The sequence below is a fragment of the Cnephaeus nilssonii genome (assembly GCF_951640355.1).
Source record: "Cnephaeus nilssonii genome assembly, chromosome: 12".
Lineage (NCBI taxonomy): Eukaryota > Metazoa > Chordata > Mammalia > Chiroptera > Vespertilionidae > Cnephaeus > Cnephaeus nilssonii.
This window is the reverse complement of record NC_137083.1, coordinates 7,204,539-7,222,006: the sequence shown is the minus strand read 5'-3', so window position 1 is coordinate 7,222,006 and position 17,468 is coordinate 7,204,539. Positions and strand designations below refer to the sequence as shown.

General features: G+C 40.6%; 1 protein-coding gene across 2 annotated transcripts in view; it reads left to right on the top strand.

The window, feature by feature from the left end:
• The window catches only part of BBS9 (Bardet-Biedl syndrome 9), a 324,045-nt gene that overhangs the window by 9,813 nt on the left and 296,764 nt on the right, over positions 1–17,468 (top strand). For both annotated transcript variants that reach the window (XM_079785508.1, XM_079785507.1), the window contains exons 3-5: positions 658–808; positions 4,221–4,285; positions 8,800–8,913. In XM_079785508.1, the coding sequence (XP_079641634.1) occupies positions 658–808; positions 4,221–4,285; positions 8,800–8,913 (330 nt within the window). The remainder of the gene's footprint in view (positions 1–657; positions 809–4,220; positions 4,286–8,799; positions 8,914–17,468) is intronic.

The following is a 17,468-nucleotide window of genomic DNA, read 5'->3' as shown; positions in this document are numbered from 1 at the left end:
TCAAATCTCTCAGTCATTTACCTTTTAAAAAGAATGATTCTTTTATTCGGTGTATCTAAGTATTGTCTCCTTACATTTTTCTTAATTTTATTTTGCTTGCCTATAATGAAAAGAGTAGAATCCGGGGGACGAGGTGAAAGGAGAAAATTACATTGCCCAGGAAGAGTGCGAGGCACTGAAGTGTAGTGAGCGCCTACTAAGTTGTTTCTAAGGAAAACCTGGGCTCTGCCCTCTCAGTGATAGGACATGGGAAGGCCTATTCCTCAAAGATGATCAACTCTGCCCGGCCGGTATGGCTCCGTGGTTGAGCATCGACCTATGAGCCAGGAGGTCATGGTTTGATTCCCAGTCGGGGCACATGCCTGGGTTGCAGGCTCTTCGGCGTCCAGGAGGCAGCCGATGAATGATTCTCTCTTATCATTGATGTTTCTATCTCTCTCTCCCTCTCCCTTCCTCTTTGAAATCAATAAAAAAAAGAAGAAAAAAAAAAAAGGAAAAAAGAAAAAAAGATCAATCCTGCTTCCTGCTCAGCTCTTGGTTAAAGCTATGCTTCCCTATTATTTGACAACATAAAAGAGTCATGCCATTAGAAAGTTTATTTCCAAATTTTGTCACTGTTTGTTTCTTCCTAATTATTTTTTTCAAATTTCTCTACAGATAAAATAATTGTGGGTAGTTTTATGGGATACCTACGAATCTTTAACCCTCATCCTGTAAAAACAGGAGATGGGGCTCAAGCTGAAGATTTGCTTCTAGAAGTTCAGCTACGAGATCCAGTACTACAAGTGGAAGTAGGAAAGTTTGTTTCGTAAGTATGGCCTACAAATTCTGGGATTTTATTTGACGTGGAGTGTATCAATCCCTCACTGTGTCACATTTGTGAATTCTTCAAAGAAAAAAAGACTATCCATGAATATGTTTTAATATCCATTGAATATATTTTCTGAATATTGTCACTTAGGTGTTCCTCATGTACTGAATGATTTTTAACATGGAAGCCTGTACATTTAAGATCAAATCATTTAGGACTTTTTTTTTTATAGTAACAGACCTAAGATGCCTGATGTATCAGAAACTTAAGGGAAAAGGTTAAGCTTTTGAAAATAACCAAATAAAGAAATAGAAAGTATTCACTTACTTAAAACACTCAATGTCCAGGTTATATAAATGTCTCTTTAAATCATTAGACAAAGTAGCAGGTATGCTACTTGGCATATAACTTTGAAGCTTTAAAATGAATTACTTGTTTGGGGTATAGAGGTTGGTCCTTAGTTTCTTTTTTTAAAAATAAATATATTTTTATTGATTTCAGAGAGGAAGGGAGAGGGACAGAGAAATAGGAACATGAATGATGAGAATCATTGATCGGCTGCCTCCTGCACGCCCCCCATTGGGGATTGAGCCCACAACCCCGGCATGTGCCCTTGACCAAAATCGAACCCAGGACCCTTCAGTCCACAGGCTGACGCTCTATCCACTGAGCCAAACCAGCCAGGGAAGTCCTCAGTTTCTTAAAAGAAGCCACATCAACCCATAAAGTTGGCTTCCCTTACAAGAGCTTTGTTTCAAAGTACTTTATACTTTTGAACCTAATTTATTTTAGAAAACTGTTTATTAGCTTGCACTTTGATTAATATGTCTGCTTTTTATTTACTGATGATATTGCGGATTTTGTCTTATTGTTATACATGAATTTTCTTAAAATAAGCCTGTATTTATTTTTTAAAAATTAAATTTATTGGGTGACATTGGTTAATAATGATAGGTTTCAAGTGTATAGTTCTATGATATATCATTTGTATATTGCATTGTGTGCCCACCACCCAAAGTCTAGTCTCCCTCTGTCACCGTATATTTGACCCCCTTTACTCTCTCCATTCTCCACACCCCCTTTTCTTTCTGTTGTCTGTGTCTAAGAGTTTGTTTTGTTCACTTGCTGCTTTCTGTTCTGTATCCCACATATGACTGAAATCATCTGGTTCTTGCCCTTTTCCATCTGACTTACCTTGCTTAGCTTGATGGTCAAGATCCATCCATGTGGCCCTAGCTGGTTTGGCTCAGTGGATAGAGCATCAGCCTGCAGACTGAAGGGTCCCAGGTTCGATTCCGGCCAAGGGCACATGCCCGGGTTGTGGGCTCGATCCCAAATAGGGGGCGTGCAGGAGGCAGCCGAACAATGATTCTCTCTCATCATTGATGTTTCTATCTCTCTATTCCTCTTCCTTCCTCTCTGAAATCAATAAAGAAATATATTAAAAAAAAATAAATCCATCCATGTGGTCGCAAGCAGCAGTTTTTCATCCTTAAGCCCTTGTTTCTTAATCATTTATGGAAGTATCAATTTTGAGGGGTTCTGAAGGCAGAGGTGGTCTTGTTTCCCCTGCCTCTTCTTTTTGTCCCCCCTTTTGCCTTCTTGATCGGGAGTGCCCTGAGCTCTGGATTTTGGCTCACTCCATCTGCTCATCGTAGTTGATTGGCCCCAGCTTCCATTTGCTCAGGGCCCTGAGTCCTGCTGGAGAAACCTGGCCCGCGACTTTTGACCGTTGCCCCTCTCCTGCTGTGCTTCGTTCTGATGGGCAGCTGCCTCATGGATGCCATGGGCCGGGGCTCTGTGCCCTGTGACGGGTGGATCTGGGAGATATGTGACTGACCTGGCCGGTACTTATCTACTCCATCTACAGGCTCATGGGGATGGGGTGCCCACTGTGTACTTGCACATTTTCCTTTTTCAGAAAGTGAAATGCTGCGACAGTCGTGCCGTCCAGTAGTCCTCAGTGTGGCCTTCATCTGTGTGATCGCTAACATTAGTGAGTGGATACTGTGCTAGTATTAATTAACTGCTACTAACATCTCATTAATCTTTGTTTATAAGATGTGACCTCGGGATAAGGAAACTAGCTGGAGCCCGGGACTCAGACCCAGGTCTGACTCCACACTCTGCTATCTGTTCATGACATCATTTCCTGTGCGTGATGGGAGATGGCTTTGGGGGTTCAGGGCACATAGAAAACACTTCCGAAGGCAATATTGATTATGTGGTTGTTGTGTATATTTGCATTTCCTGGTAGTAGAGCAAGCGGTGGGTATTTATATATTCATTGTAACAAGTTTTGCAAGTCTTATCCGACATACTTCTCATTTTCCAAAGGAGAGACTAATTCTCTGAAAGGGTCCATGATCACACAAGTATCAAGGTGAGAGTCAGGACCCTACCCCAGTCTTCAGATTCCAGCCATCGTCCCTGCAGTTTAGGACAGTCTGTAGAGCGCAGGTCAGACCCTGGAGGCCTGCTTGCAGATGCGTCTGAGATGGAAAAGACCGGCCAGCATCTGAGAGCCAGGAGGAGAGCTTGCTTCCCAGCATATGATGTCAGTTAGTTGGCTCAAATAAACTATATATATATATATATATATATATATATATATATATATATATATGAAGCTGGAGATTACATTCTGGTTTTTCTTGGGAAAGAAAAAAAAGTGGACATCTGGCCACAAGCCCAGAACGGAGCAGCAGTGGCCTCCCTTAGTCTGGCCCCAGTCTCCAGCGGATCACAGCCCTTCCCTCATTTACACCCACTGGCTGACCCTTGAAGACTTTGAATTTGGGATTTCTGGACTCTGCCTTCCTTGTCTCTCGAAACCACTTGACAGGGGCTGGGTGGTAAGTGGTGACAATGGTCAAGCTGAAACACATCCAATACCTTCCATGACGTTTCAGAGCTGGACGTGATGAATGCCGGGTAAAATCATTGCTACTGTTTCGTCATGATTAGCGTTCTGTGGTGCTTCATACTTTACAAGGTGCTTTCACGTGATTTTATTTCATCCAATTGAAACCTCTTATTTTCCAGAAGGGGAAACAGCTGGGAGAGATTAAGTGACTTGGCCAAGGTCACAGGTTTATTGGCTGGAGAGCCAGGACCTGACCTGGGCCTCCTTGCTGTGGGGCAGCTCAGCAGGAGCCTCCACAGGACTCTCTCGGGAGGCTCCAAGCTTCAGTCTGGAGGCAGCTGCTGGCGGCCCAGCCCCGAGCCCCCGGGATTGTCAAGCTGGCTGCTTGTTGTGACCTTAATTTTTCGGTTTAGAATGTCATCTAGTGAACTGCTTACTTTACTCACGGTAGACTGGTTATAATCACTTTGAAAAATTATTCTACGATTTTTTGGTTCCATCTGAAACTAATATTTACACTTTTAAAACTTCCCCATTTTTCAGAGGCACTGAAATGCTTCATTTGGCCGTGTTGCATTCTAGAAAACTTTGCGTCTACTCTGTCTCAGGTAAGAAACATTTTTTTTCTTTTCTAATGGAGAATTTGTATTAAAAACTGGGCTTTTTTGATATTGTGAAAGAATAGATATTCTCTAATGTTGACGTGGTGGAGGACAAAAAAGATTCGAGTTGAGGTTTTCTTTTCTTAATGAGCATTTTCCTCTCGATCATTTATTGTTTCAGGTGCTTGGGCTGTTACATTTCCTAGGTCGGCTATTTCCACGGGTGTTCCCATTTCCACTGGAGGTTCCTTGTAACCTCCTTCTCCTTAGGAATAGTGTCCAGGATTGCCTGTGACTAATACAGGCCAATTCGGGGTACTTAGGGCACTTGAGTTTTCAGAAATATTCAATAGCAGTTAAAACTCATTAGCTGCTGAGTCACAGTGGCTTAAAGAGCATTTTCTTTGGTGAACCTCAAGTGTTTTTTCTTTGTAGTTCCCATTTCTTGGCCTTTGGGTGTCTTCGCTCAACCAGACCTAAGGCTCTTATTCCAGGCTGTTCTGTGGGTACAAGTATGTTAGTTAAAAGTGGCGTAGTTTCAGCATTTTGGACCTTGTTAAACATAAAAGATAAACACTTGTGTTTTCGTTATGACATAAATTTTAGTGTAAGTTGAGAGTGTCATTTAGATGGATATCAATATTGGGGAGTTTTTTATGGGTGCAATAAAGCTAAGCGTTTATGGGCCTGCTCCTTATTTGCTCACCTTTGGAGTTTGCTGTAAACGTTAGCTTTTGTTTGTTTGTTTATTTATTTATGTTAATCCTCACCCGAGGATATTTTTCCCATTGATTTTTAGAGAGAATGGAAGGGAGGGAGGAAGAGAGAGAGAGAGAAACATTGATGTAAGAGAGACACATCAATTGGTTGCCTCCCTCACGTGCCCTGACTGCTGCCAGGGATTGAGCCTGCAACCGAGGTTTGTGACCATTTAGTCTGAGGGCCAACACTCTTAACCACTGAGCCACACCAGGTAGGGCCAATGGTAGGTTGTAGGACTTGGATTTCCCCGTTCATTCTCTTGATTTGGGCTTTCTTTGTATCTGGCTTTCAGTTTGGATACCAGTTTGTTTTTCCTGTCCCTGAGCTGGAGAGTCCTAGGCAGCCTGTTTCCGGGGTGAAGGTCTGTGGGCTTCCTGAGGCAGGCTGGGTAACTGGCGTAGGGTAGGTGGCAGGCATATTTGCTGAATGAGTGAGTGAACTGATTTCCGGGCAGTGCTGAGGCAGTTGGTATTGGCTCACTCTTACTCTCGTGTTATTTCCTTCCTTCTTTTCCTTCTCTGTTGCCTCTGTCATTTCCTTGTCTACTCTCTCTGCCTCAGAGGTCCTATTCAGTACCTCTTATGGTCATTGTTAAATATCCTCATTGGTTTCACAGTAGAAGATGTTGCTCCTCCCGGTGGAGGGCAAATATTTAGGTTGCAGAGTAAATGAGAAGGTGTGATACAGGCGACTTGATTGCATGAATCTCGTTGTTCTTGGTTTTCCATCCTCAGCCTGTTCACTGCGAGTGCTGTTTTACTAACTGGGCTACACAGGCCACAGGAGAGGGAGTCTTGCCTACGGTCCCCCATGAACACTTCTTAGAGAATTGGTTCCTTCTGGGGGCCCCCGGGGGTCTCTAAGAGGGCAGGAGAGGGGAGCATGCTCGAAAGCAGAAATTAGGTTAGGCTCTTGGCCTTCCCCGGTCCTGTTTGAACGGTGGCCCAGAGAGACAGAAGCTTTGCCCTGCAGGCCTGGCCCAGGGGTTGATCATCGACCTATGAACCAGGAGGTCACAGTTTCATTCCTGGTCAGGGCACATGCCCAGGTTGCAGGCTCGATCCCCAGGAGGGGTGTTCAGGAGGCAGCTGGTCAATGATTCTCTCTCATCATTGATGTTTCTATCTCTGACCCCCTGTCCCTTCCTCTTTCTGAAATCAATAAAAAATATGTTAAAAAAAGAAAAGAAAAGAAAGACAGAAGGCTTTTGAATTCCATTCCGGTGTACAGCATAGACTCGGGGTAAGTGTGCATGTTTATAAAAAACGCCACTGAAAGAAACTGGCATGTTTGCTCACAGCTTGTTCATGGGATGTGGTATCCTCCAAGTCAGCGTTGGAAATGGGAGTTATGGGTCAGGGGAATGGTGGTTTTTCTCGCTCTCTTATTCGCTGTATTCCTTTACAAGCTCTGTGTTCTCTGGGGATGGGGAGTTGTCCAGACTACACTCCTAACGCCCTACCTCACTTCCCTTCTCGGCCTCTCATTTCTGCAGCCTCTTACTAGTATAATATTCATAGGCTGACAACTTGTCTGTTTTTCCTGGCTTGGCTGAAATTGTGAGGCAGGAAAGTTCATGTTTTTGTTCTCTTGAAAATGTTTCTTGAGGTTCCTGTCTGAACTTTTCCCTCGCTTTCACTGTAACGGGAAGCGTAAACGTTTTCTAGTTTAAGTACAACCGCTGGTGTTAGCAGGTGAAAGTGCTGCCAAACTGGACATCCTAACCCCCAACTGCCCCCTCCTCATTATCTTTTGTCTTCTTCTACGTGCTGTGTGCAGCTAAGATAGATTCGAGGCAAACTGGAGATTCCCTAGACACACCAAACACCCCGCAATAGTCAGAGGCTGTCCTGCTGGCTTCTTTTTGGTGGGTGCTTTGGCGTCAGGCGCATGCGTAGTATAGAGAGCCAGCAGGCTCCTGCTGCCCTGAAGTTAGCCCATCTTACCAGACTCGGTAAAGAACAGCAGCCCGGGGCATCTCCAGTCCTTTCTGATGGGCTTCCGTTCTGAGTAAGTGGTTACACCGTGTGAGCTGAAGGCATCCTGATTCTGTTAGTCTGTCCCCAAAGTTGTGTACTTCTCAACAAGCATTTACTAATAAGCATTTGACCTGTTTGTGGAATTTTTTTTTAATATATTTTATTGATTTATCACAGTGAGGAAGAGAGAGGGATAGAAAGTTAGAAACATCGACCAGCTGCCTCCTGCACACCCCGCACTGGGGATGTGTCCGCAACCAAGGTACATGCCCTTGACCGGAATCGAACCCGGGACCCTTCAGTCCGCAGGCTGACGCTCTATCCACTGAGCCAAACCGGTTTCGGCTGTTTGTGGAATTTTAATGCTAGCCATGAGAGGCAGAAACACGGGTTCCTTACTTTGGACAGGCTGAAGTAATCTAATTTGGTTATTTAACACAATGAACCTTTTAACTTACTGTGGGAAGGCTTTTATTTCATTTAACATCATTAGATTTTTCATCGGTTATATAAAAGTGCACCAAAAATAGTTGTCAAGGTAACCGTTGATTTTCAATAGATTTTTTTTTTGTTTAAATAAGATCTTGTTTAATTAAGGCCAACAGCATAAATGTTTTAGTAACCATTTACTTGCTAATTGGTGAAACTTTACAGGAACTTTGGCTACATGGGGATTATGATTATAGGTATACAGTTATTACATTCAGTCTGTGTATCCAAGGGCAAAACCTATGTAAGTGATTTTAATCTTATGTTATTGATGCTTCTCTAGAAAAAAATGGCCAGAAATTTTAGATTTTCAGGTACTATCTTTATTTTAAGGTGATAACTAAGGATGCATTGCCTAATGTTCTCTAGTTACACTACTACTTTTTTTTAAGATTAAAAAAATAGATTTTTAGAGAGAGAGGAGGGGAGAGGGAAAGAGAAACATCAATGTGAGAGAGAAAAAAGCAATGGCCTGCTTCTTGCACGCTCCCTATTTTCAAGGAAATTCTTCTTGGCAGACTTCAAATAAAACATCATGTCCTCTTTACTTGCTGAGGGAAGCTTTAGAACAGTGATCGGCAAACTCATTAGTCAACAGAGCCAAATATCAACAGCACAACGATTGAAATGTCTTTTGAGAGCCTAATTTTTTAAACTTAAACTTCTTCTAACGCCACTTCTTCAAAATAGACTCGCCCAGGCCGTGGTATTTTGTGGGAGAGCCACACTCAAGGGGCCAAAGAGCCGCATGTGGCTCGTGAGCCGCAGTTTGCTGACCACGGCTTTAGAAGATCTCTCCATTCAATTAGAATCTAATGCATTAGGGCTTGAGTACTATTTTTTGAGTTGGGACAGAAAATTGAATTGCTTGAACGTGTGGGGAATTTTGTTATTGTTTCTAAGCTCAAGGAAGTTAAGAACCTTATTTATTTCAGACTTGAAATGGGAGGGTTTTGTTGTTATTTGAATTAATAACACTTTAAAGTAATTACACTTTACTCAGACATAGTGAAAATGGATGATAAAATGTCACTATGGTGTAGTCTTGCTGAGACTAACGTGTTAGAACTGAGCTGACATTCTGCCATCCGCATGCTAATTGTTCACAATATACGGCGTTCCAGTGCTTTGTCATTTTAGATTTTACTAACATTGAATTACTTGGAATTAGTGTAGAGGATGACCTTTTTTATGTACTATTTTTTAATGTAAACAAATTCAAAGTAATAATTAATATTTTTTAATGTAAAAAAAATACAAGGCAATAAAAGGATTTGTTTTTCTCCTTAGGAACCTTGGGTAATGTGGAACATGGGAACCAGTATCAGATCAAACTGATGTATGAACATAATCTTCAGAGGACAGCCTGCAATATGACTTACGGATCATTTGGTGGTGTAAAAGGTAATTTGCATTTATTCGTGAATGTGTTGTTGCAAGTCCCAGGTTAGAATACAGCAGGTCCTCAAATAACAGCATTCCGTGCACTGTAGTTTCATCATCACGTCGATGAGAGGTCCTAGAAACATAACTCATGTTTATATCAGCCTCTGATAAAATTGGTTCTATTGTACGTCATGTCACTCAAAATTAAACAACCTATATGTGACGTCCAACTTGGCGGTAAAAATGGACGATTATGTGGTATGAATCCCAAAGAGAGTTAAAAATATTTCACCAAAAGCTTTCTATTCAAATATCCAAGCAAAAGAATCAGAAAGGAAAACTTAAACATGAACGTGTTTGATTTTCATATAACCAGCACTTTTATATGGTTTACACAGACAATTCTTTCTTCTTTTTTTTTAAAAAATATATTTTTATTGATTCTAGAGAGAAAGGGAGAGGGAGAGAGAGAGAGAAACGTTAGTGATGAGAGAGAATCATTGATCAGCTGACTTCCGCCCCACACTCGGGATCGAGCCCGAAACCCGGGCATGTGCCCCAACTGGGATTCCAACTGTAACCTCCTGGTTCGTAGGTTCCACGCTAAAATTTGATGAGATGCTAACTTCGTCAATAAACTGCCCCCACCTCCCGCCTCAGCTGTTAGAACTGATTTTCACTGTTCTTTAAAAAAAAATGTTTGACATAATGGGAGATCTAGGTCCTCTTGTTTAATTAAAATTTTCAATTCTCATTACCTACTAAAGCCCCAAAATGCAAATTGCTAAATATATATCTGGATCCAAAAAATATGAGAAAAAAGTGCTTTGGATAAATGAAAATAAGGTGTGTGTTTTTTTGGTGTGTGTGTGTGTTTTTTGGTAGCATCAAGACAATTCTTTGTTAAATGTTACCTTTTATTTAATTTTATTATCCGATCAAGTTAATAAAAAATGAAGTTTTAAGTTAATTAAATAAAAATAAATTGTTTGATTTTTGTGTGTGACATTTCTGCTGGATTTAATAATGGATTTCCAACGTAATAGAGTTGCTACTATTTTGAAAAGAACAGATAACTTTGTATTTATATGATACCATCTCTTAGTTTTTAAATTATGCCTTACATTTCAAAAGTACCTTTTGAAAAAGGGGGATATTCTGGCATGTTTTATTTTCCTGTTGAGTAGAATATTTCAGTTTGAAACAGAAATAGCTGAGTAGCAGAAGGAATTTTTCCATTTCATGTGTTTGAAACACTTACTGCAGTATCTACAAGAAAACAGGACTAAATAGTGAGGTGGTAAATTAGTAACTTCTTCATATGGGGGGCGGTATTAAGGGAATGGAGAGAATCTGCTAATGGTTTTTTTTTTTTATGATGAAAATGTTCCATAGTTATATTATGGTGATGGCTGCATAGTCTGTCAATACACTGAAAACTATTGCGTTATGTACTTTAATAGAAGGGTATATAAATTATATCTCAATAAAACTTTAAAAAGTTAGCATAGCGTAAAGCCCAGTGTTAGAAAGGTGATGATAGTCTCAATATCCTACATTGCTCGTGTGCATGTGAAACAATACAACACTTATAAGGCAGGTTGGCTATAAAGAACCATGAAAATGTTCTTGGATCTGAAATGCGACTTATGGGAATGTATGTTAGGAAATGATCCAAAATATGGAAAAGTTATATCAAGTTGCCATACATTAATTTATTTCTTCTCTCCTTCTGTCCTCCCTTCCTTCCTTTTGTATATACATTTGTGCATTTATTTGTAACATATAAACATTAGAAGTGATCAAAATGAGTAACAGAGGAGAATGGCTAAGTTTTGATGCATGGATTCAGTGGGTTATTATGAAGCTATTAAGATTAATTTTGTTTTCTGGAATGAACATCTTTGACTTTGAACATAATCTTTGTCTACATTTCTGATTATTTCCTTGGGATAGGATGTAGGAGTGGAGTTATTTAGTAAGAGGTTATAAAATATATATATTTTTTCTCAATTTGAAAGTTCCTCACCCCCAAATACTACATAATTGGTAACAAGTACAGAATTTAGGGAGAAGGAAATAAAAGTCACTCTAAGGTATGCATATGCCAAGAGAAATCCCATTTTCTAAGCCTGTTTCTAGGGTTTGTCAAGGGTGTACCTTTCTAGGTGTGAGCAGATCCATCTTTTAATTTGAAAACTTCCCTACACTTGATTTGAGTTTAAAAAAGGAAACTAAGAAAATGCTCGTCTTTTACCTTCCTTGACATTTATGATGCCTTATTGTGTTATTATTAAGTGGGTACTATGTTAGTAGTCCTCAAGAAAGGAATTAAGCAAAAAGAAAGCCTGGCCCTGTTTTAAACAAATGTAGCTGTAGACAAGGCAGTGGTGATTTGGCGTGTGCAGCAGAATGAATCACCACTGGGTGGCAGTCCTCTACCACTCTGGGCCTTAGTTGGTACTGCGGCTTTTCAGTCAAGTATGGTAAGAAATAAATTTTGATCCCAATTAATACTTTGCCTTTTATTAAAAATAAACTCACCTATCCAAGTTGCAAAAAAGTAACAGAGTGGCTTTTTAAAAATTAACTGTAATAGGTAAAGTAACGTAAGCATGCATTCTAGCACAGCTTTCAAACTCTAACTTGCATTCGAACCAGAATGGGATCTGGATAAAAATGCAGGTTCTGATTCTGTAAGTCTGGAATTGCACCTGAGAGTGAATTTCTGACAGCTGGGTCCCAGGCGATGCCAAGCTGCAGAGGTCCAGAGGTTTGCTGCCGCCTGGCATCCACCAAGGGCTGATTCTGCACCGGCTGTGTTCTCAGTGCTTTGCAGGGTGAGAAACGTACCCAAGGTATACTAGGACGTAGTGAATGGCAGCGGAGGGATTCCAGCCCAGACTCGCTTCCAGAAGCTTGTGCTGTTCATCACACTAAACTGCGTCCCCACTGGGACTGTGAAGACACCCACCTTTTTTCTAATTCAGAAAAAAGCTTCCCTCTTAGCAAGGGGGGTGCATTGGTTTGCCCACAATTAGTGCTTAGCTTTGCTCCTTCAGAGATGATGGAAAACCTGTTGCATAGCTTCTGGGCCAGATGTTTTCTGTGTCAGTTTCACTTTTCGGGATAGTGTTTTGGTTATAGGAAAAGTACCCCCCTCCAACAATCAGAGGTTACGTGTGGGAGGGTAATATAGGATTTGAAATTAGCAAAAGAGTAATTACTGTTTTTGTTTTAAACATTTTTTGTTTGCACCTTTTATACATTCGCAATAATTCAAAGGTACATTCATTTGAGGCAGTAAGGTTTGGTTTTACCTGTGCCATGTGCAGTGTTTAATAATGAGAAAGAAGTGATTGGTAAAGAGCCCTGGCCGGGTAGCTCAGTTGGTGAGAGCATTGTCCCCATATGCCAAGGTTGCAGCTTTGATCCCGGGGGCACATACAAGAACCAGCCACTGAACGCATAAAGCAGTGAAACAACAACCCCCCCCCTTCTTTTTCACTCTCCCTCTCCCTTTCTCTCTCTAAAATCAGCCAGTAGATAAAAATTAAAAAAAGTGATAAAGAAATAAGAAATCCAGTTTTATGAACTAGTTGAAGAATATTTGCCTCAAATCTCTCATTATTCAGATTACTGCCTACCATTCCAGAATTTAAATTACAACATTTTGCATGTTATACTTTTTAGAGGGAAATAACTGAATTGTGCAATATTAATGGCTGTATTGTGTTGTTGTTTTTTATTACAGAGGGGGAGAGGGCGATGTCAGGAAGTTAAAAAATGTTTGTAGTTTCTTTGATTTAAACTTAAACTACTTTTAAAAAGGTACATGTGCCTGTTTTTTTTAAAAAAATACAAATGTTAGTTTATCTTTGCTTCTCATACTATCAACAGATTAATGCTTGTAAAATTCAATGGGTGGCATAAGCCTGGACAATCAAATTACAGTTTGGAAATATACTAAATCAATTTTGAAAAGGTGGATTTGAATTGATTTAAAAGCTTCCTAGTATAATTGATGGAATTTATTTGGTTTGGTAATTTGAACTCTACTTTTTTTTTTTTTGAGAGAAACAGTGATCAGCTGCCTCCTGCACTCCCCCCACTGGGGATGTGCCCGCAACCAAGGTACATGCCCTTGACCGGAATCGAACCTGGGACCCTTGAGTCTGCAGGCCAATGCTCCATCCACCGAGCCACACCAGTTAGGGCTGAACTCTACTTGTTTTTGCAAAAAGGAACAAATGCTATTTCTGCCTGATCTTTCTTTGGTTTTGTTCACTGTGTCACAGCTTCCAATGGCTGTGGACATGATACTTGACCTTAAGATTACTAAGATGAGTTTGCCCTTTTCAACCAGTATTTGGAAAAGGAGGATATTGAGAGTGACTGACAGAAAGCCAGTGGTGGAGTGAAGAAAGAATGTTATTGCTTTAAGGTCAACAAGTCTATATGCTTAGCTTGGTAAAATAAGACACTTCCTGTAGGCTATGTGATGTACCTTGCTACTGTCAAGATATCTGAGCTAGAATTTCCTTTGCTCATCATCTGACTTTGAGACCCCGTAGTTAGTTATATCCACAGTTATATGAAGTTTGCCCTGTAGGACTGTGACAGGTTGATGAACCTTATAATGTATAGGAATCTTTCAGGTGTGCGACAGGGACACTGAGATGAAATGGTTGATTTGTTGGAGATGTATGGGAATTTTCAGGGACCGAGGCAAGTCTGGTGTTAGTCCTCCCCTGCATCATCCCCCCGCCCCCCTGTCTGTCTGTCTGTCTGTTCTTCCATTCACCCATCCATCCATCCAATGCACATTTACTGAGAGTCTTCTGAGTGCTCAGGCACTGTAGTAATTTCTTGGAGTAAAAAGGTGAATAAGACACTTTATGTTCCCAAGAAGTTTACAATCTGGGGGCAATAAAGACGAAGAGCTATAATATATCGAGGTGATAAGTCATAATAGAGATAGAGATGGATAGTACCAAGTTATGCTGGAGCCCTGAGGGTAGAGCGGTTTCCTTAGGCTGAGAGAGTGTGTGTGTGCGTGTGTGTGTGTGTATGTGTGTGTGTGTATGTGTGTGTATATATGTGTGTGTGTGTGTATGTGTGTGTGTGAGAGAGAGTGTGTGTGTGTGTGAATGTGTGTGTGTGTATATGTGTGTGTATGTGTGTGTGTGTGTGTGAGTGTGTGTGTGTGTGTGTGTGTGTGTGTGTGTGTGTGTATGTGAGGGGAGGGGAGTACATAAGGGTGAGGGAGTGTGCTGTTACCTTTTTTATTCCAGCTCTTCATTTTTTATCCACTTTAATCTGGAGGTTACTAATCCTAGTTTCTTGTGAATGAGCAGTTTTATTGTCTTTAGTGTAAAGCTTTCAGTGCCCATAGGATGAGCCATTCACATTTCTTTTGGGGCAGTTTTTTCCTCTCAGGAAATTTATTTTTCAGATTTTGGAGCACTTTAAAAAATATTTTTATTGATTTGAGAGAGGAAGGGAGAGGGAGAAAGATAGAAATGTCAATGATGAGAGAGAAGAATTCATTGGCTGCCTCCTGTACACCCTCAACTGGGGATTGAGCCTGCAACCAGGGCATGTGCCCTGACCTGGAATTGAACCAATGACCTCCTCATTCATAGGTCGATGCTCAACCACTGAGCCACACCGGCCAGGCTGGAAAAGGCTTTTAAATACTTTGTTAGAGATTATTACCATCATATGGTTCTTTCTTCAATTCTTAACTGCCTCCAACATTTTTTGCTTTGCTCTAATTTATGGTTTGTTTTATTTAATCCACCTTTTTTTAAAAAAAATATTTGTATTGATTTCAGAGAGGAAGGGAGAGGGAGAGAGAGATAGAAACATCAATGCTGAGAAAGAATCATTGATCAACTGCCTCCTGCACGCCCCCTACTGGGGATCAAGCCCGCAACCCTGGCATATGCCCTCACCAGGAATCGTACCATGACCTCCAGGTTCATAGGTCGATGCTCAACCACTGAGCTATGCTGGCCAGGCCATCTATCTTTCTATATATTATCTGTCTGTCTGTCTACTATAATGTTGCTATGGTAAGAACACAACATGAGATCTACACAACAGATTTTAGAATGTAACACACTTATTATCTATAGGTAGCTCTCATTCTTAAAATTAGTTTTCTCGATCATAACTCTTTGTTTAGCATGAGGATATATATTTTGAGCTTACCTGGTAACAGCCAACTCAAGTCTTAGAGGATTATTACTGCCCTAATGGTTTGCCTCAGTGGATAGAGCGTCATTTATTCATCTGGCTGGAGTGTGTTTCTATATGTTATTCAACCTTTTGTTATTAATATTTTCTTCTGGATAAAATGTGACATTCAGAATTACTAGTATTTGTGATAATATTCACAATTCAAAGAGTTTTAAGTTTTAAAAAATTATTTAAACTCTAATTTTTAGTATAAAAGACATTTTTCTCTTTAATCTTTTATCGCTCTTCTTTTTGTGTCTTTTGAAAGCTCATTTTCCTTGAATTCTTCCAGTTCTTTTATTTTATTTTGATTTTTTTCCAGTCAAATGGAACTTAAGAAAAGTAGAATTTTTATCAAGGCAAGTTTAATGTAAGGGTATAGACATAGTATGGGCATGGTATAGATTATAAGGGTCTGACAGCACAGTAGTCCCACGTTTGTGACTGAGGTGGAAAGAAAATATTGTATATAAAAGTATGTTTGGAATATAATTGTCAGTAAGAGGAGGTGAACAGATTTTAATAATATATATGAGTATGGTAGAATATTTTTTAAATTATAAAATGACTTCTATAAGCTTGTATGGGATTATGTTGTCACCTAAATAAAAATTCATGGATTCTTTGGAATAAAAAGCCCGCCAAAGAAAATAGTGAACTAAAGAATCATAAGTCGCCTTGGCCTCGTCTTTTTATTTGTTAAACTTTTATTGATTTCAGAGAAAAAGGAGAGGGAGAGAGAGATAGAAACATCAATGATGAAAGATAATCATTGATTGGCTGCCTCTTGCACACCCCACACTGAGAATCGAGCCCACAACCGGGACATGTCTCCTGACTGGGAATCGAACCTTGACCTCCTGGTTCACAGGTTGACACTCAACCACTGAGCCACCACCGCCCAGTGCCTTTGCCTTATCTTGAGGGGGCAACCCCAGATAATCATATGCTCAGCCTTCCAATAACTTCCAGTTGATCAAACTGAAGCCTTTCTCTTGTCTGCCAAGGAGATGCATTAGTGGCCACGTGCAGTGGCTGACAGGCTCTGCTTCCCTGAGCCACCGGGCTGCCTGCCATTCCCAGAGGGAACTGTGCTCAGCTGGGTGAGCGAGCAGACTGAGTGAGCGGCCGGGACACAGCCTCACTCTTCTGAATGGGGGTGTTGGTGCTAATGAGAGATGACGCTGTTTTCCTTCCAGGGAGTCAACAGATAATGTTTGATAACCCTCGTCTCACCAGTGAACCGTATGGCCCTGTTTCCGAAGAGGTGCGGTTGAAATGCCAGAGAAGAACGTTAGAGCCGAGTTCCAGTGGTGTGCTGGCTCCTGTCCTTGCCTAAGTGTTAGCGTGTAGGTGTTTTATAATTTTGGAGCCCTTCCCTCGTATGTTTTTAAGATCATTTATGGATCCACAGTGACATAAGTTGGAAGATCCAGGGGATAACAGGATTGATTCTCATCCTGTGCTGGTTTTTCTTGGATAAAGTCATTTATAAACTCTCTGGTCCAAGACCCATAAAACAATGTTACTTTCCAAGATCGTCTTCCTGTATGTTGTATAGAACCTGTAGCTCCTGAGGGAAGGTTATAAAGAGGGTTCCTGTTGTCTGCAAATTGTTTTTTTTTTTTACACGATCACTTAAAATTGTTACTTTTCCCGAAAGGTGAGTTCTGATTCCTTCTATACATACCTATAGAAATGTTGTGGTTAAATACTTCAGTGCCTACTATGGCTACAAGTGGGGAAAGGCTAAAAAGAATGTTTGAAGTTTCTGGGTGTTTTTGAAAATAAAATAAAATAGTTTCTTTCATGGTGGCTGAATGCCAAGCCTGGAAAAGTGTTATGGGAATGTCTGTGGTCAGGGCTGCCGCTGGCGAGAGGATGGTTACATGTGGCAGTCCTGATGGGAGCTGACAGCCATTTTTTATCTCTAGAATCAGAGTCTCCTTGTAACAGTGGAGTAACTGAGCTATCAAATATTTTACTCAATCGAGAAGGAAAAGGATTACCATAAAACGACTTTATTCAGATGACACTGTGATATAAGGGTCTGCAACAGTTTCAGCATTCATCTACAAAGCACATTGCCATGGGAAATGAACTCTCTTCCCTCCCCCCAGTCTCTCTTGAATTCAGTAACCCTCTTGCATTCTACAGGGAAACGCTTGCTTGCAGATTTAAATTCTAAAGCAAGGGAGAGATATATGCTAACGCTGAATCTGAAAACAAGTGTTTGTGTTGACTACACCATGTTAAAGGTATTTTAAAAGTACATTAGTAATACTTCAGATAGAGGTTATATACATAAATTTAAAGTAGACTATCTTTTT